Below are 20,007 nucleotides of genomic sequence, written 5' to 3' on the forward strand. Positions count from 1 at the left end.
GGCTGCAGCGCGGGCACGGCCCTGGCACCGCGACGCGGACGTGGCGCTGGGAATTATCATCGTCTCAGGCTGAGGAAAGAGAGCGGTGGAATGGCGCAGGGCTGGGATTTGGCAGGACAGGGCTGTCTGGGGGATTTCTGGGTCTCTCTCAGGCCGTGGGTGCCTGTCGCTTCTCAGCGAAGGGGCTTCGGTTCATGGGGAGCCGCCAGCAGCTCCGCGGGATCTCCCCGAGGTGAGGGGCCCCTCAGGGACGCCCCATCTCTCACTGTGGTCCACAAGCACAACCACGGCCAGAGGGTCCCCAGCACCGCTGTGGGAGGGAGAAGGGCCAAGGCCGGGCCCGTCACACCCAATTCACTCCCAATTCCCTCCCCGCTTTGTCCAGCGCGGTTCTGTGGCCACAGCTGGTGCAGAACGGAGAGAAACCACCAGTCCATAAACCAAACCGTGGGGACCAGGCTCGGCGGGAGAGGATCCCACTGCTGCCACCAGGAGCCCGCAGGCCACACCGCGCTCCCTGGAAGGTGGCAGCAAATAAATACCCAGCCTGGACAGACAGCGAATGAGTGATGCCGCCCAGACATATGGCCCAGACCCCGCCACCTCCCACCCGCACTGTGGCCCCAGTGCTCCCAGTCAGACCCATCTGTGTGTACTGGGACCTGTAGTCCCTGTCCTGTGGCCACCGGAGCTGGCGGAGCCACCCAAGGCCATCGTGGCTGGACCCTCAGAGGGGCAGAGGAGGGGTCGGCAGAGGCCGCGGTGGCCGGAGCAGGGTCCCCTCATCCAGCATCACACGGTTTGGCAGCCGGTCACCGAGCTGAGGAAACGGCTTCTACTCCCTTCAACCGGCTACCATAAATCAGCGCTGCCGGCTTAATTAACCTGGAGGCACGGCTAATTCCAGCAGCTCATCTAATCCTCGTTACCTGGGAATTCAGAGCCCGGCGACTCGCAGGGGCTGAGTGAAACCCCGGTGGTAAAATGTCACCGCTGCTGTGCACGGGGAGGCGGGGGGGGGTCTCGCCTCCTTCCGTCTCCGTCCCCCGGTGGGGAGCAGCCCCCGGGAGGGCCGGGCCGGGGTGTGCCGGGGGCGGGAGGGGCGGGATGGGGAAACTGAGGCAGGCAACGAGGCCGGGCTGGGCTGGGGGGGGGGAGGCCCGAGCCACCCGGGGGCCGGGGGAGGGACCGGAGCGGGGTTGCCCGGCGCTGCAGCGGGCGGAGCCGGGGCTCGGCGGGGCCGCGCCCGCCCCCGCCTCCCGGTCGAGCCCAGCTGTACCGTACCGAACCGAGCCGTGCCGGCCGCTACCGGGCGGTGCTGAGCCCCAGCAGAGCCGTGCCCGAGCCCAGCCGCACCGGGCGGGGAGCGGGAAGTCTCGGTGGTACCGGGAGGCCCCGGTGGTACCGGGAGGCCCCGGCGCTCTCCGCGGTGCTGAACGGAGCCGCCGCGCCCGCAGGACGCGCCGCCGGCGGGGCCCGGCCCGGCCCGGCCCGGAGCGGCTCGGCCCGGCGCGGCGCGGCGGCGGCGGGGGATGGAGCCCTTCCTCGGCTGCACCGGCGCCGCGCTCCTGCTCTGCTTCAGCTACGCCGGTCTGCGCCCGGTGGAGGCAGGTAAGGGCCGCCGGGCCCCGGGGAGAGGCTGCCGGGGCGGTGGAGGGGGGAGCCTCGGCGTGGGGAGACCCCCCGGTGCGCTCGGGTGGGAGCGTGGAGCGGGGCTGCGCCGTGGGGATGGGAGTTTGGGGGGGCATCGCCGACCGGGACTTTGTGGGTTTAAAGAGGGTTTCGGACACGCAGCCCCGCGGCTCCGGGAGCACCGAGCTCTCGCCCCCACCCGTGTCCCAGCGTGGGCGGCCCCGGGGAAGGCGTCTCGTAGAGACGAAAACGGGCTCGGGGAGAGCAAAGACACCGGGCACGGGGGAGGCAAAGGCTCTTCTGCCCCCCAACAGCGGTGCCCGCTCATGTCATGGGGCTGAACTGGAGCAGAGGAGGCAAAACCAGATGGGCTCTGCCACCGCCGCGTCCGCCTCGGCCATCCCCTTCCCCGGCTCCTGCTCAGCCCGGGCTGTCCGTGGGGCCCTGGAGCTCCTGAGGAGGCACCTGCCCCGGAGGAACCACCTCTCCTGGGGTACGGCCCATCCCGGCCACTTCGAAGCAGGCCCCTGCGAGCTGAGCAGGTCCTCTGAAGTGGGGGAGCCTTCGGGAAGGTCCCCACGAGGTAGCTCTAATTTTGGAGAGACCAGGACGTGCTCAGGTCCACTCTCCTCCCCTGCATCAGCCGGGCTGAGCCTTCGCCCCAGCACCCCGCGTGTGGGTGCTATGTCTCAGTGGGTGCTTCCCACCCGGAGCCAGACGCCCTCCCTGACTCTGGGTAGTCAGCCGAGGGCTGTCTCCTTCCCTGGCTGCAAGATGTTGGTGGAACAGCTGCTTTGATTTGCAAAACGCTGGTTGCCAGAATATCTTGCATTCCAGGAGGCTGGGGGTGACTATCAGGGATGCGGAGCTCCGGGGAGTGGAAATTCCTGCGCCCGAGCCAGCCCCGGGAATTGCCGGAGTTACATTTACCCCCGTCCTGTCTGCGCCAGGGCTGCAGCAGCCCCCCGAATGCCTTCGGCTCTGACAGACGCGTCCTTGGCCAGACATCGGCACTCTGAAGTTGCCGTTTCACAACTGACAGACCCGGGGAGATTAAGGAAACATTCCCAAACGGAGGGAGCGATGGGGAAAACACGGCGGCACAATGGAGGCAGCTGCAATTGTAACAGCCCTCCTCCCAATTTTCTGTAAACTAGGCCACTTCCCCTGCTCTTCCTTATCCTTGAATCACCTCAGTCAGCAACTGAGAGTAAACATGGAGTTGTGTCCCTGCCCATAACCGCCTTCTGCTCCTGTCTTACAGGCAGCGTTTCTGTGCCGTAAGGTGGCCGTGCCACGTTCGGAGCCGGGCAGCTCTGTAAACGCGGAGAGCGACCCTGCTCACGGCTACGGCGTGCGGTGGGGAGGCAGGAGACGCCGCTCTGGGCTCTGACGAAGCTGCGTGACCTTGGTGTCGTGCCACGTACCCCCGCTGCCTCCTCCTTCTGTGGTCTCCTTTGCCAAGGGTTGTGATGTGCTCTCCCCGCACCCCGGCAAGGCCGTGAACTTGTGCTGTCCCTGGTTTTCAGAGAGGGAAAAGAGGAATGAGGGTATGGAGTGATTTTCCCAAGGTCACCCAGAGGTAGAGGCAGCATTGCTACCAGCTCTGTGTCCCCAGCCCGACGATGTGGCCATGAGGCCACCAAGGTGTGCAAGCCAAGAGTCACTAGAAAAGCCCAGGGAGAGGAAATCATCCCCAGCAGGGTCAGGCAGGGATGGAGCCTTGGCGGTCCCTCCCCTTTGGCCCCAGAGCTCATGCCTGTAGGTTTAAAATAATGCCTGTGTGAAAGGTTGAAGCTGCTGTGCCCGGGAGAGGACCGGTGCAAACTCCTCCCTGCTGATGCAGCGGCGGGGGCTGGCAAGCGAGTGGCACTGAGTACAAGCCCTGCTCTGAAAGGGAGGTTTGGCCAGTCAGGACCGTTTCTTGGCAAGGTGATGCCAAGGTGACCGAGAAGGGCAAGCAGGACCGGGAGGACAAGGCAGCTCAGAAATAACCTCCCCACTAAACGCCCTCAGCATCCCACCAGCACCTTGGGGGTGAAGCCCTCCAACTCATTCCTAGTGCTGCCTGCTCCAGGGGGTCCCCGAGAAAACATTCGGGATGGTTGGCAAGTCAGAAATACAGTTTTGCCACAGCACTTGCTCTGGAAGCGGGCTGGCCCAGCCTGCATGGTCCGAGCTGCCCGCAGCCCCCTCCTCGTTAGGCAGAGCTAACGAAGAGGGAGATGAGCTGTGCCGGGCTCGGTGGTGCAGGGCGGCTGTTAAGGGCTGTAAGAGCAGCAGGGCGATCTGCGCAATGATGATGAAAGACCCCAAAATAGGCCATGGCCCCTGCAACTTGCTGGGGCAAAAAGCATCTCTGCAAGGTGCCTGTGCATACAGCAACTCAGGTCAGGTTTGGTTTTGTGGGATGGAGGGGAAAGGTGCTCAGGCAGAGGTAAAACTTCACTCTGGCGCAGCTCGGCCCCATCCAGCGCTCAGCCTTCACAGGACCCGCACTGGCCTTCAATGCACGGAGCCCCTTCATGGCTCCTCCGCTGCCCAAAAAGGGGCCAAAACCACCTGGGTGGATTCTGGTCGCTGCTCAGCACGTTCCCACACCCTGCGCCGCTCTGCAAACCAGGCTCCTCTTCCACTGCCGAGGTGGGTCTCCATCCTCACCCCCTCCCCAGGCAGCCCCACCAGCTGCAGCGGGGGAAGGAGAGCAAAGCGAAGGTGACAGCCGGACCGTGGACTGTCCTTGGCCTGTACCTCACTGGGCACGCTCACCCCTGCCTCCGAGCCCGGGGAACTGAGCTCAGCCACGGTCTGGCAGGATCAAAACCAGAAGCGAGCAATAGGCTCGGCACGCAGGAGGAAGCAGCGATCGGGCTGACAGCTCTTTGGAGACGGCAAAGCGACCCGCTGCGGCCCCTTCCCGTCTCTCGGAGGCCACGGAGATTCCTGGCCAGCTGACGGATGGCGTAAGCACTTTATTGATTTCTGCGTTCAGCGTAGGAGAGATTTAATTGAAATATGGAGGTTTCTAACCTCACTGTCAGCCTCTCAGCAGGGATGTTACTGTGCAAAGCAGCCGAGGTTGCGCCATCCGCTTCCAAACGCTGTTTCCTGCTGGGAACATACATGTGGAAAACGGAGAGGGACGCGCTCGCACACGTTAACCACGCACACCATGGCAGGATCCAAAAGCAGCCTTCATGGAGTGGTAGCCACGTACTGGTACTGAATATGGCCTCACACTTTTGGCATTTATTGTTAAATAAACCCCTCCTGGTTTATATAGTAGCCAGAGGTCAAATTAAGGCCTGAGTCAAGTGTAATTCAGTTAAAAGCAGAAATGTATCGAGCAGCAGAGCATGCAATTCCTCTGTGCAGGAAAAATCGGAGTGTTGGATACAAGAGCAGAGCTGGGTCAGGACCAGCCAGCAAACTCCTGGGAGAGGTCTGGGTACCAGCATCCAGCTCCAGGCCTTGCTCACCCTCCTGCCTCTGACAGATTTCTCTCTTTATTTCTCTAATATCACATAAGTGTGGGCTGAGAAAAGCGTGCGGTACCCAGCCCTCCCCCAGGACATTTGGGTCCTGGATAAAATGTGCCACAGCAACGACTCTGCTCTGGGTTGGCAGCATTAAAACCCAAATTGTGGCGTTGGCAAGACCCAAGTGAATCCCGCCCGGCTGCGGGACTCAGGGAGTCCGAGGTTTGGCAGCACCAGACATTCTCCAAAGTAGAAACACCCCTTCCTTCTGCCCTAAGGAATTCCTGATGGCCAGGCTGGACACGGTGAGCAGCTCTGTGCTCCCTGAAAAGGCTCCGTCCTCCCCGACAGCATTTCCACCTGCACATTCGGGCACCCACTCCTGAGGAATCAGGGGGCTGACCGAGATCGGACAGGGGAGCGGGCAGTCAGCAGGAAAGAATTGCCTCTTTCCCAGACTGAAGAACCACCAGTTGGTCTTTCTGCTCTTTGAAATTGCCAGAGTTTAGCAAACAGCCCCGCTTGCCACGGGGCCAGGAGCGGGATGGCAGCGGTGGGCCCTGCTCCCTCCCACTCCCCTGCAGGTTCCTTCATTCAAACCCTCAGGGAGGCTGAACGGCGGCGCCAGCCCTTCCTACGTACCCCATAAAGCTGACAAGCAATTCTATCGGCTGAAGGGAGCCCTGCTGGGAGAGCAAAGAAAGGCTCAGGAAGGCACCGAAAGCGGGTGTTTTCGTACCCACACTCAGGGAGTGGCAGCAGCGCTTTGTGGAGAACATCACACGGGACCTTATGGGATGCTCCTGCCCCTTGCAGATTGTGTCCTTCCATCTCCCACGTCCCCACAGGGAAGGTTGAGGTGCAGGAATAAAGCGTTACTGGGATTTAAGGCTGACTTTTACTGGTTCCCGCAGGGAAGGGCTCACAGCTTGCTGGTGGACAGCACTGAAGGAGCCGCTTCAGAGCCTCGGCAGGCGATCTGCTCGCTGGACCATGGCCTGGGGGCTCTGAAGCCGCTGAGCTGAGCCTTTCACAGCAGGAAAGGAGCTGCTTGTGGGAGAGGAGTTAACTGAACTGGGAAATGCTGTCACTACAGCGGAGCCTTAGCCACGCAGGAACCAACTGCATTTCACTCCAGGCACTTCCCAGTGGCTGGAGTTTCCAGGACAGTTGAATTCAGTTTTGGGGCTAGACTGGGCCCCTTGGCTGGGGAGATAAATCCAGGAATACGCTCTAATTCCAAACCTACAGCCTGACCACAGGACTCGGTGATGTTTCCACAGATTCTTCCTTTTCCTCTAAGCACTGATCCCCCCAGCCTGCATGGCTAAAGGCAGCAAGCTGGCTCCCACCCCCAGCCCCACCATAAGAGCTCACAGCAGAAGGTGCAAATTGAGAGCAGCTTCAAAAGAGCGAGACACAACAGCAAGGAGAGGGACCGCGGCCGAGGAGCCAGGAGCTCCGAGCACCTCTCAAGGATGTCTTTGTGGCCGAGGTCCCCACCCCGATCCTAGAGGTGCCAGACAAGACATCCCGGGGTCTCAGACACCCCCTTTGCTCACCTCACCACCCTCGAGCAGCAGCCCCACCTTCACGGGTGGTGGCAGCAGTGGGATGGAGACAAACCTGACCCACTCTCTCCCTCCCTCCCTCCCTCCCCATCCCATCCCATCCCATCCCATCCCATCCCATCCCATCCCATCCCATCCCATCCATGCTACAGCTCTGATGCTGAACTCAACATAAGGGGCAAGCAGGCGGTTTCCTCCTCCTTGTGCCAGCAGCCGCTGTGTCAACAATAAAAAGTCAGGGAGGAATCAGCCCAAAGCTGTAAAGTGTGGGTTTTTTTTTTTTTCCTCTCTCTCAAATAAAAGTCCATTAATAATCAGCAAACCGTTTAATGAGAGGCTAGAAGGAGTTCTCAGCATTAAGAGGGGATTAAGGGTAATCTTCATCGCTCATGCCTCCTTGCTGTGCGGAGGCGGTTCTGACCTGCTCTTGCCAAAAGGCCCAGGGTGGGTAGGAGGGAGGCAGGGCTGGGACACAGCTCTGGGGGCTCTAGTCCTGCAACTCACCTTGGCAAAGGGTCCCTGTGGGAAGGAAACAAGACTCAGTTTAAGCATGATCAGTTTTGAAGCAGCCATTCAAGTTTAAAAATCATGTTTTCATCTTAATTAATCAGGGTTTTCCCCTTAAAGAGGGGGCTGTAATTTCTGCTGACACGAGAACGGGAGCAGCTTTTCACCCGAGCACACAGCTCTAATTCAAATTTGGCCAAACAGATCCTCTGCCAGTTTGCAACGTGTGATTTGCTCCAGCAGGCATCGCAGCCTCTGCGCTGGGATGAAGCTAAACTGCTAAACCAGAAATCTTGTACCATATGGGTCCCTTACAGACCAGACAAGGGATGTGCTGTCCTCAGCGTCTCTGGAGTAAAAGTGTTTGAGGAAGGTTTGATGCACAGCATGTTCCCTGCCATCTCGCCCGCAGCGGGGGAAGGAACAGCCCCTGGGGCCATCCCACCCTCTGTGCCCACTCCCAGAACACCAGCAGCTTTTTCCTGGCTGCCGCAGGCACAGAAGCAAAATTTCCAGGAGTTGCGTATGACTAGAAGGAACCAAACGTTGGGATTTGGCACCTCAAGGCCCTGCTAGAGATGCTGACCCCCTACAGCCAGCTGGGAAACAGAAATTACATCTTCTCCACCTGACCTGGCACTACAAAGAGCCGCAACTGGCCCAAGGAGCCAAAAGCGGTGTGGAATATCTTGGAACAGTGTTTAGATTTTAGAAAGTCATGATCTCATCGTGCATCTCCTGGGAACAGGGAGAAAAGCATCCTCATGGATTAAAATTTTGGTTCCAAGTTATTCACTCAGCTCTAGGTGCAGGAAACTAATTTTCCTGGCTTTGCATTTCTGTCAAAGGCCCTGCTTAATTCGCTTTTCATATCGCTTTTAGACTGGTTTGACACCACTGATTTATGTGTAGCTACTCCTAATCTGTGGCAGCGAAAGGAAAGGCACGTTCAGACCTGCTGTCCTAGATTTCACTGTATTATCTGCTGACTTCAACTACCCCGTCTCTCTCTCGGTATTACTATGAAGGGGGTTTTCTAAAGTGCTCTCGACCATCCACACTGGCTGATTCCTCCCCTGCCTACATCCAGAGCCCTGCTCTACAGGCTTCAGGCACTGGGTTGCAGCTTCCCTTCTTCCCCGCAGCCCTCCACCCTCTCTCACCAGAGAGGTTGTTTGCTCTTCTCCAGCTCTGCTAGGTCTTCCCAACTCCCCCACATTTTATGTCATCAGGAAACTTAAGACACTTTTTATGCTATGCCTCCCTCAAGGTCACAGATTTCCAAGGGGACTCGGGCACCAAGTGCGGTGTGTTGTACGTTCCCTTTTCCCAGCCTGAAGCTTTTTCCCTGATACTCTGCTCTCTGTTCCTGTGGGGTTAATTCATCTCTTCTCAAAGGCCTCTTCAACCTAAGCTGGGTAAATCAGTGCTAGCTCCTAAAAAAAAAATTAGCTCCTAAAAATATCCAGGAAAGACAACCATGCCGGGATTTAACTGTACAGCTGTACTTTGAGAAGGGCGAAGTGCCTGGCTGCAGCTGGAGACTGTTTTGTCTCCCATCTCTCAACTCCGTCATGTCCTCCGTATGTTCTAGCAAATTCATCAGGCATGACTCACAGACCTTCCCTGTACGCATTCCCATCTGCTGACTGCCCCTTCCTAAAATTAGATCCTACTCTGGTTGGCACACGGGTTCAGTCACGGGGGAAGGTGAGGAGCTGCGGACCCACGTCCCTTCCTTGTGGCACAGCAGGGAGCTGAGTCCAGAAGGGACGAGTGTTCAGGCTGAGGACGATCCATCTCCCCTGCCCAGCGTGTCCTTGGCCCGGCTGCTGCTGCGGAGGGTGAGGATGATAAATGTTTCCGTTCTCTGAAAGCTGGCTGGAGACCACTGTCTCCTTTCATGAAGGCCAGCCCCTGAGGGATGAGAATGCTCTGGGTCAACACCGACTTGATCATCTACTCCAGAGAGGAAGGACACCTTCCCCTATGAAATCCCAGAGACCACGATCGCTTGCTGCTCCTCCTTCTGAAGTCCCAAAGTCTGGGTCCCAACAGCTTGTCCAGAGGTCCTGTTCCTGAGGGTCTCACTGGTGGGTGTGGGTCTCCCATCTGCTAGAAAGAGGAGCTCTGCGGGCTGGACTCTGGGGGGTGTTGGAAGGAGAGAAAGGAATAAGGTCATCGCTCTGCTAAGTGTAGAACAGCACTGACCTTCAGCTGGGGAATTTTGTCCTCCCGTTATTTTCTCTGTCCCAGGGGAACATTCACCAGGAGTGAAGTCAGTTGTTAGGAGACACTGACACTACAGCTAGAATATTTTCGGCCACATTCAGGCGGCTGGGACTGACTATAAATCCAACAAGTGTTACTGGAGACGTGCACACATGCATCCTTCTTTTACTGTCGACCTCAGCCCCAGCCCCAGAAGGACAGTGTTGTGCAATGGTTACAAAGCAATAAAAGTAGTATTCTCTGATGAGAGTCAGAAAAACTGACTCCTCCTCACCCTACTGACCTCCTGGGGGTGGTCAGAGACTTAGCAGTCCCGTTAGCATTTAATGTCTTTGGGTTTGGGGCACAAGCTGGAGATTGTGAATTAAATTTGACCAGAGGAGAGGGAACAGGAGCCCAGCCTGCTGCACGGAGCACTGGAAGGTCTGTGCCAAGCCTACGAGGTAAAACCTTCCCCCTGAGATGCCGAGAAGGGCTTCGCACTGCACAGCTCCCTTGGGAAGAGGCTCCTGCTGAGGGTGTGCAGGAGCCCAGCTGGCACATCAGAGCCCAGCTCACTTTTTGCCAAGGCTGGCAGCTACACAGATCCACCCCGTGCTCTGGAATTGGGAACAAACACTAAACACGGAGCCTCGGGCTACTGCTTTCATGCCCTGCCCTTTTCACATCACAATGGTCCATCCGTGCTGTTGCAGTTGTTCTGCCCTGTTAGCTGTAAGCGGATGGTTGCTGGATGTCCTCTGACCATCGCAGAGACAGCCCATCAGCCGCAAAACATGTATAAAAAATCTTCTGTCAGACTAACAGGGAAAAGCAAAAGAAACACTCCCATTTACTACTCCTGAATGTCAAACCTCCAGAGTGCTCATCAAAGCATTCAGTTTTCATACTTCCAAGGCAGATTTTGCATTTCCTCCCAGCTGTCGCTGTCAGACCGCATGAGGAAACAACAGAGAAAACGTGGTATGTGGCAGGGAAGGATGAGATGAATGAGCTACTCAGTGGTCTGCTGCAGTGTCAAAAGAAACTCTCTCCAAGGGTCAGTTATTTCACATGTGTCCAATGCAACTCATATTCTCAGCAGCGATCTCCTAGAACCTGGTTGGTAATTAAGACAGGGAATACCTGCCATTTCCAGGTCCCACCCCCAGAATCATACAGAGGAAGGACCCTGAGCAAGCTCCTAACCCGCTCCCTTCCTTGCCCTTGCTCTGTCTCCTGCCCGTGGCTGTGACTTTGCCCCCGTAAAGGCTCTGCTCTCCCTCCTTGCAGACAGCCCGTCGGCTCCGGTAAATGTCACAGTCAAACATCTGAAAGCCAACTCAGCCGTTGTGACTTGGGACGTTCTGGAAGATGAAGTTGTCATTGGATTTGCAATTTCCCAACAGGTACGGTGCCTACAGATACCCAGTTTTGGTCATGTTCATCTTCACCCCAGGTTCCCCTCAGTTTCCAAATTCTCTTGCTGCAGTTTAAGCCCATTTCTTCTCGTCCTGTCCCTCGTGGTCTGGGAGGGGACTTGGCTTCCCGTCCTCTTTGCTGCAGCACTTCATGTATTGGTGGCTGCAGAGAGGAAAGGGTCTGACGGTCTCCACGTCCGTGGTGGACAGGGCAGGAAGCAGTGGTCTTAGATGACAGCAGTGCACACAGGAGGCCTCTCCACCACTCTGTGCTCTCCTCTCTCGGCTTCCAGAAGAAGGACGTGCGGATGCTGCGCTTCATCCAGGAGGTGAACACCACCACCCGCTCCTGTGCCCTCTGGGACCTAGAGGAGGACACTGAGTACATTGTGCATGTCCAGTCCATCAGCATCCAAGGCCAGAGCCCTGCCAGTGAGCCAGTCCTCTTCAAGACCCCCAGGGAAGCTGAGAAACTAGCCTCTAAAAATAAAGGCAAGTGTGGGTGAGTTCCTGTGTGGCCCCTGGGACGCCCAGGCAGCGTAGGGCTCTGCAGAGAAGAAAGCAGTTTCCCATGCAACGCGAATAACTGGGTTAAAGGCACGCAGGGCTGAGTGTCCTCTCACAGCCCCACGTGGACAAGTGGGATGCGCTTAGTGTGCCCAGCAGACAAGGCTGACAGGTGCCCAGAGCAATAGGGAGATGTGCTGAAGGCTGGCTGTTCATTTTTCCCGTTTCAGATGAGGTTTATCAGGTAAAATGAGGAGGAGAAGGTTTCCAGACTGGGAGCTGTGTCTCCAGCATCCTTGCCAATGGAAAATGCCAGGGGAAATTCCTGAGCAGCTTGCGAACTCATGTGAAACTAGACCCCTGGATGGCACTGGGCACACCACCACTGTGCTCACAGGGCACCTGGGGGGATTTGCTGAGCCTCCTGTGCTTGGATTCCAGGACAGCAGGGGAAAAAACATACCCAGAGACTCCCACTTTTCTTACATTTCAAGTATTTCTGCCAAATCACAGAAAGTTGAGGTTGGAAGGGACCTTTTGAGATCACCTAGTTCAAACCCCTGCTCAAGCAGGGTCAGCTAGAACAGGTTGTCCAGAATCACGTCCAGTTGGGTTTTGAATATCTCCATGGAGGAAACCAGGCACTTCCTCACTGGCAACTCCTTCACTTGTTTCTCTTAAGCTAAACCAGATTGTTGAAGGTTTTCTGTCAGCAAGAATCTCTGCTACAAACAGGGCTAGGGAGTAAAGGGGTCTGGGATATAAAGGGTTACTGCCTGCCTACTGAGGACCCAGCCTGTTGCAGGGCTTTTGGACATGGTTCCTAGGATGTTGTGAATTCTTGACTCTTTCTGCTAAAATGATTTGGTGTCTGTAAATACTGAATTGCTGTTCATCTAAAAGCACTAAGAGAAGCACTAAGAGAAGCACTGCTTCCCTCCCTGGAGGCCTGAACTGTAATCTTCTTAGTGCTTTGAAGCCAAGGAGGCGCATTACGCCCTGCAAAAAGGCTCTACTCATTTCTGAATCCCATGGCTCCACTGAAAAATATCATGCCAGGCTCCACACTCTGGAGCTGGGAGAGGAACTGCTGAAGCATGCAAGGCTTTGTGACAGGCGCAGACGGCACTAACAAAGATCAGAGACAGAGCAGAGCGAGCCGCCACGGGGCCGGATAACATGGGGGACTTACCCCATGGCAGCTCCTCTGTGGTTGCTGCCTGTCCATCCTGTCTCACTGCTCCTCCCTCGCCCCATCTCCTGCAGGTCGTGGAGGGCAGTTGCTGCAGAGCAGCTGATGCTCCCCAAGTTCAAAGCAGAGCCTCTGCTGCTGGCACGACTGAGGGGCGAGGACTCTCTCCCCACTAGCTTTGCCCTCAACGTGCTGATGATTTGACACTGTTAAATCAGTGTCCAGTGCAGCCCAAGCCATGCAGTCAGGTTTTATGATCTCTCTTTCCCCTTGTGCAGATGAGGTGACAATGAAGGAGATGGCGAAGAAAAACCAACAGCTGCGAGCAGGGGAAATTCTCATCATTGTTGTGGTGTTGTTTATGTGGGCAGGTCAGTTCAATCTTTCTGTCAAAAGCATGTCATCTTCCCAAGGCCCGCTGGCTTGCTTGGTTTGCATGTGTAATCATGTGAGACCTGAAAAGAAACCCTTCCTCCCATAAAGAGTACTGCCTATCCAGCTGTAAGGGCACCTGAGTGCCCTCGGCAGCGTCACAAGTTGGGCAGTGCCAAAGGCAGGTGAATCAGTGGTCTGATCTGGTCCAGCAGGAAGTAGACAATGGACCTGATGAACCAATTGCCTAATTTCCCATGGCTAATCCTGTAATCTCAATTTTTCCAGAATGCACTGGTGATAACGCCCTCAGCCATTCAACAGGATGCCTCGAGCCCTTCAAATCATACGGGTCACTGTAATTATCTGGCTATTATATGACTCCAACTCTTATGCAAAACAGAAATTTAAGAGTCTCAGTCTCAACACCCACTATTATACATACACTAAAACCCACTTCAAAATCAATTAAAATAATGGAAGCGTTGAAAGAACAAACGGCCCCAAACATCAAAACACCAATAAACTGAGATCCTCTCAACATCCACTATTAAAATGCAAAGAATAGTATTTAATAGGAAGAGGAGGGACATTAGCAGAAACATATTGACTGAAAGAAAGGAAAACTCTACATGCGCTTGGGACGGTGGGAGGAGGAAGGACTAGCATTAGCTGAAAGCTGCTATCCAAAAGGGTGCTTTGCAGCCAAACTTTTGGCAATCTTTTGAAATTCCACCCCAGTCCTCCTTACACCTTGCAGCCACTAATCCTTTCAATCCAAGTAGAGGCTCTGCTACAAGACGGCCACTGTAGTATTTGATTTTATAAGCAAGACCCCACACCCAGCTGCAGCTGAGAGCACCCAGGGCTGTGGAAGGTGCAGCAAAATCATCCTAGGGCCACTTCGCTGGGGGATGCGATGGGCATAGCTAGGCACTCACATTAACACAGCCTCTAACAGAGCATCAGATAAACGTGCTCCTTTAATATGAAGATCCCTCTCTACTGACTTTCTGTAATATGTACAAATATATAAATTAGATTTCCAGAGAGAACCAAGAGTTTTCCGACATAAGTTTGGGACCACATTTCCATAGAGCTTACAGCAAATTGTAGGCCAGATCTCACTCCTATGTTCTAAGCTAGCAAACAGGGAGAGGAAAATGCCTCTGACTCCAGCTCCATCAGCTTAGCATGCTTGAAGTGGCTGTAGCCAACTCTTCAGCTTGTTCAGTTTGGAAATTACATGCATGAGTTAATGGGAAATAAAGTTTGCCCATGTTTGTTTTCTATTTAGAGCCCCAGCCTCCCCTGGCTGCCAGTCAGCTGCTGCTTCTGCTGCAACGTAAAACATTAATGAAACAACATTTGCTCCCCTCGAGTCACAGAGCACTTTGCCCAAGGGGAAATGGTTCAGGTGACCCCAGGAAATTGGCAGGAGGGGAAGTTAGCACTATGGTAAATCTATGATCCATAAAAGACAACCTTTGCCACTCGGTATTTAGTCCTCCTGTCCCAGTCAAACCACTTTTCCACACGCAGAGCATGTAAACAGTCACACACAGAGTTTTCCTTGCTCAGGAGAGAAACCCACCCCACCAGTACTGAGCAGCTGACGACTTCAACAACCTGTCGTGTCAGTGGTGAGCATAACGTCACGTCCTCTAAAGGCAGTCTGTCCTCTCTGCTGCTGTAAACTGTAACAATCCTGAATTCCAGCAGAAGATTTGGCCCATTTATACTAGATTCTGCTCAGCTGAGATACCCCCAGGGAGAGATTCAAAAGGAAAGCAGTCACTGATCTGAGATCTGTCACAAAAGAGGGGGATGGAGGGATTAACTGTGTCCTGTACAGTTCTGCAAGGTTTCTTCCAAGTGAATCCAGGTGACACCGAATCACATCCACGTATAATATTTTTTTTTGCCCTGGAAATTTCTGAATTTCCATGCATTATTTGCATTTGCAGAAACTGGACAGCAATTATTGCTAAAGATGATAGCCAAATGAAAACCTAAACTAAATTAAAAGGTTTCCAAAACCTCTAGTCTATGACCTGTTCAGCATTTATGTCAAGTTTTAGTTGCACACATTCAAATTTAAATACTCTGCCAGTGAAAACAATCATGAATAATTACATGAAGTGACTGAACAACTGATTCATCTCCCACTGTAGTATAATCTAAAACTCAGATCAGTCAGAACAAAGAATTTGCTAATACCACAATTTCCCTTCTAGACAGATAACTTACATTTAAAAAGGGAAGTGGGTGGGGGGAAAAAAAAAAATCTCTCTGCATCTAGTGGGTTCTTTACAGAGTCTCATTATACAGGAAGCTCTTCCCAGCTCTTAACCTGGCCTGGCCATAACCTGAATGTATGATGATGTTTTAGCAAATGCAAACTGGAACCGGTCTGTGCCCAGGGCCCTGAGCTGAGACAAGAGTCAAGCTCTTGTGCTGTCTGTATTTCTGGTATTGTTCACAGCACTTTGCTTCTTTGTGCCTCAGTTTTACCATCAGAACTCACAGAAGGTGTGACTGTGGCAGATGTTAACCTTTTCTCCTAGGATCAGCCATTTGTTCACATACGCAAGAAAGAATTTGGACCGCTGTGTTTACACACCTGGGGGCAGCTGCCATAACATCATCTCACTTTATAAAGCAGTTTGTGATGATCTGGTGAAAGCTTTACATATGTTTTGCTATTAGGAGAGCTGGAATATTTTTCAGTAAGGGAGAAGCAGCATCTGCCTGGGTCATCTTAGCCTCTGTGTTTGGAATCTGCAGGCAGAGAAGTTATTTGGTCAAAATGTCATATAAAAGCTTCCGAGAAGGACATTTGCAGTCTTCTTACGTATCATGGCTGCCCCTGCTTTTCTCTTCATGTGCCTGCCTGTGTGGGAGGAAATTTCCACTGGCAGCTTTGCTGCCGTCACTGTTGCATATTTGCAGATGTTGTCCTGCTGCTCAAAAGGCCCTGGCTTGTATCACATACAGGCAGGTACAGTACCTGCCTCTCATCTGCCAGCTCCAGCAGCTCCTTCTCTTCACCCCAGAGGAGAAAGATCAGAGGACACATTTTCACTAACCAGAAATTCCAGGAGCTCATGTGTTTGCAAAGCAAAGATCCCATTTAACCCCACAGTTAGTGTTGATTGCTATCCAAACGTGAGGCTTACAACACTTGTCCCATTTAATGACAGGGAAGTTGGAATATAATTAATCTTCTATCCTTCTAACTAGTTTAGCATGGAACTAGGCATTGAGAAGGAAACAGCCAGAGGGCTGACTAGCCATGTTAGAAAATGATCCTTCGGAGCAATTGTGAATGCTGCTGAGATCTCTGCCAGAAGGTACAAAGCCGGTTGGCAAGCAAAGGATCTCTTGATCTCTGCAGGCTCCAGGGGCCGAGCTCATTTGTGTGATCACTAATGCTTTTTCCTGTTAGGGGTGATCGCCCTGTTTTGCAGACAGTACGATATCATCAAAGATAACGAGCCGAATAACAGCAAGGAGAAAGTCAAGAGCGCTTCGGAGAACAGCACTCCCGAGCACCAGAGCGGAGGGCTCCTCCGCAGCAAGGTGAGATGCTGCTGGCACGCAGTCGGGGGACAGGGCAGACAATCAGCTTCCAGCTGGACCTCAGCTAAATTACCCAAAAAGCAGCCGCTGTTAAACATCCTCCCTCCAGTTGGGATGCAGAAAGGAAACACCCCTTCACATCCACGCACGCCAGTACCACGGCTTCGTTAGTGGTCTGAGCCTGCCAGACACAGCAGGACACCAGCACTTCACTCCCACCTCCGGATTAGCCTGCATGTCCATCAGTAAAACAGATTTCAATCCGTATTTCTGAAATATCTGAATATCTCTGGAAGAAAAATGCACTGAGCGACGCTGCAGGCCCTTGAGCTGCTTGGGTCCTTGCCCCCGCAGCAGCCCTTAGGTGAATGTGGTAAAGGGGATATTACTCTTGCAGTTAACTGAAGAGCTGATCAGCGGGAGCGTGGCTGGTAACACACGTGATGTTAAAAGGCTGCCATATCCGTAATGCAAGCAGACTCAAGCCTGTAATTTATACCAAATTATTTCAACTAATTTAACTTTTTCATGTTTCTATTCCCAACTTGCACTCTGGCACACCCCCACCACTTCACATTTACTTATTATTTGAAACAGCCCACTAATTCATGCTCATTCAGAAGCAGACAGCGATGAACCATGCAACCCTAAAGCCTCAACTTTTTCATTATCCTGAGGGGATGGGAACAAGAATTTTTAGAAAAACAAAAACTGACCAGCACACTGCACTCATCTCTGATGTGTTTTTTTTCCCTCTCTAGTGATTCCTATACATTCTTTCTTCCTTTGTCTCCTCTTCTCTTCTAGTTTCCAAAAAACAAGCCCTCAGTGAATATCATTGAAGCGTGACAGCCTGCCATCTGACAAATGGACTCCATTCCTCACTCTCACTTTCTGCCTCTGAGCCTTGATGACTAGGGAGGTGAAATATTGTTGGAGCAATTTAGAAAGAGACCTAGCGATTGTCACTTGTTGGCACACACCTCCTTGTCTGTGTTCTGCAAAACATCTGGCCAGAAAGAAAAATCCTGCAAAAAACCCCTGAAACCCAAACAAACAATTAGGATGGAAAAGCATCAGTGAGACAGCTGCTGCCGGTGATCCTGTACTGGACTCATGAATCACCTGGGCTGGAGCAACTTCTCACACACTCCTCTCCACCCTCACGCTCCGTCTTCTGGAACAATTTTCCTGTCTTTGGAAATGTACAAGGTTTTGTTGTATCTTTATTTTGTCTCACTGTCACTACATCCTGACAGTATTAACCTGAGCTCAGGCATCAGTCACTGTCACTCCTCTCCAAGCAAGAAAGGAGGAAAGCTCATCACAGCACACAACTAGCAACCAGATTTTGGCTGCTGTGTGCTCCCGGCTTGCTTTGTTCCATTGATGTGTGTTGTGTAACACGTCTTGCAGGTGGGTTTTTAAAACAAAAAAAAAGAAAAAAGGCATACCCCAGTTTCCATTCTCACTGTGAGAACCTCCCTGGTTGTTCTCCAGTTAGGCTGCAGCACACGTCTCCACCGTTGCCGACTCTCCTATCTCACACTGGTGCTCTTCATCTCAGATAATCGGGACACGCCGAACACCGAGGCACAGACCAGTATGAGGGGACACCAGAAGCCGTTATTTAGCTTCCAGGATAAATTTCAACCATTTTCTTCATGGTATTTTCAGCTGGGCCCAAGTCCACCACCAGTGTCATAAAAGGTCCATAAATATGTAGCCAGTCAGCAAAAAAAGAAAAAAAGAAAAAACTCATGATACCGGTTGCTATGCAAGGTCTCCAGTGGCAATAGCTATTTATTGTGAAAGGCTCTTGCCTAAGGGACCTTTTTCTGAGGGCTTAAGTTCTTAAATTGCTTCTTCTAGTAGGGTTCCTGCGGGAAGGTCTGGTTCTCCTTACACGTCCTGTCTGCACTATTTTTGTGACATTGTAATGCCGGGTATCTGCTGGAGGCAGCCCTCCATGACAAGGATAACGATGAACGGGAAAGGGGCTGGCGTTCTCTTCTCTCTTATTCAGTGCTTGCTGTTTGTAAGCTGACAGGATCCCCGGGATTGCTGGTGCTCTGGAAGCTGGTAGATGCAAGTTCATCACGTGGAAAAGATTTACTCTTTGTCATGTGCCGTGGGGTGTCTGTATTTATTTAATTACTCCACAAGACCACTCCATATGCACTAGGGGATGAGGCAAGGTCCTACTTGTTCCATCAAATACCAAGACAGGTTGGCCTGAGTAGGGTTTGAATCTCGTTACAACAAACCTGCACTCAGATGAGCCAGGTTTAAGAGTCCCTGCAAAGAAACAGGCTGGTAGAAACAGAATTCATCCATCAATCCTCTTCCACTGTCACCAGCCTTTCCAAAAGAGTTGATTTGAGAGAAAGGCACTAGGAAGTCTGCTTGCAGCTGTGTTGGTGAACAAGCAAGGGCTTCCCTTGTGCCGGTTTCAGAAGGCAGGCCAACCCCAAAGGTCTCTTCAGTGGATCCTTTGCCAGAACATACTCCTCCATCACCAAGAGGGAGAGGTCAACACCTCTGATACAGACAGAGCAATAAACATTTTATAACGTACAATAAAAGATTAAAGGCATCTCTTGTGTCCTTGTAACATCTGAATTTAGTAATATTTCATCTTCACCTGCTTTGTGCAGAACACACACAATAGAACAGGGGGACTTTGTATTTCCCAGGGACTACGGCATGAAATGTTTTCTCAATGTCTGGGTGTAGAAAACCAGAAAGGTTCACCAGAGTTCACTCTGGCTGCAGAACAAGAGGAAAAAAAAACCCTTGCAACATAAATAGCACTACAGCCATACCTAGCAAGAATCTTCAGACATGTCTTATCTCCTAAGAAAGAAATGTCATTTGGAATCCATACCCCTATAAAGGGAGATTTAGGACAGATGGTACAGCATGTGCAAAACGATAAGGGAGATGCTCTCTCCTAATCCTAGAGCAGACAGCCAAGCAAGCAGCCCTCAGAAGCCTGCTAGTGAGGAAATCCAGCCTGGTAATTTAGCAGGTTTGGGGGGTGGGGGGTTGTGTGTGTGTTTTTAAAAGCCAGTTGTCCCTGGGAATTCAGACCATATCCCCTTTTTTACAGTAACTGTTGTTGTTCCCTAGTGATAGGTTTAAACTATTTCTTTCCTAACAGAGATGTGCTCACTCCTTGTTTGGAAGAATTAAATTGTAAAGCGCCAGTGTATGTGCAGAGTTAAGTATTCACACCGTAATGTGTCAGGAGGTAAAAGGGTTATCATTATGTTCCACAACTGCAGGCTTTAAAAGTAAGGTAATAATGCTGTTAGAAGAAACAAATGTAGGCTGGCAGCAACTCAACTCAGAGACCGACTCCAAGCTATCCAATTCAAGCGATTGATTCTCTTAAAGGAAATGTTTTTAGCAACTCTGAATTGATGTCATAAGTTCACACTTTAGGAAAAGGTGTTTCCCATTATAGGAGAAGAAAGTTGCTTAAGATCCTACTTTTCTGAGGGCCATAAACATCAAAGCTTTAACTGCTG

The 20,007-nt window shown here is 52.6% G+C and overlaps 2 protein-coding genes across 3 annotated transcripts in view; one reads left to right on the plus strand and one right to left on the minus strand.

The window, feature by feature from the left end:
* Positions 1-1,469: 1,469 nt before the first annotated feature.
* FNDC5 (fibronectin type III domain containing 5) lies at positions 1,470-19,070 on the plus strand. The gene is made up of 6 exons (XM_074894126.1): positions 1,470-1,611; positions 10,694-10,809; positions 11,115-11,313; positions 12,799-12,891; positions 16,341-16,474; positions 17,282-19,070. The coding sequence occupies exons 1-6, from the start codon at positions 1,533-1,535 to the stop codon at positions 17,321-17,323; spliced, it is 663 nt and encodes a 220-aa protein (XP_074750227.1). The 5' UTR covers positions 1,470-1,532; the 3' UTR covers positions 17,324-19,070.
* The window catches only part of S100PBP (S100P binding protein), a 28,682-nt gene continuing 15,674 nt past the window's right edge, over positions 7,000-20,007 (minus strand). The window contains exon 5 of one of the 2 annotated variants that reach the window (XM_074894124.1): positions 7,000-7,201. In XM_074894124.1, coding sequence (XP_074750225.1) covers positions 7,170-7,201 — 32 coding nt within the window. In that variant the 3' untranslated portion in view covers positions 7,000-7,169. Of the gene's footprint in view, positions 7,202-9,032; positions 9,334-20,007 lie in introns of those variants that run through there. The other variant, XM_074894125.1, reaches the window with a different exon arrangement.

The sequence above is a fragment of the Strix uralensis genome, chromosome 25 (genome assembly GCF_047716275.1).
Source record: "Strix uralensis isolate ZFMK-TIS-50842 chromosome 25, bStrUra1, whole genome shotgun sequence".
Classification (NCBI taxonomy): Eukaryota; Metazoa; Chordata; class Aves; order Strigiformes; family Strigidae; genus Strix; species Strix uralensis.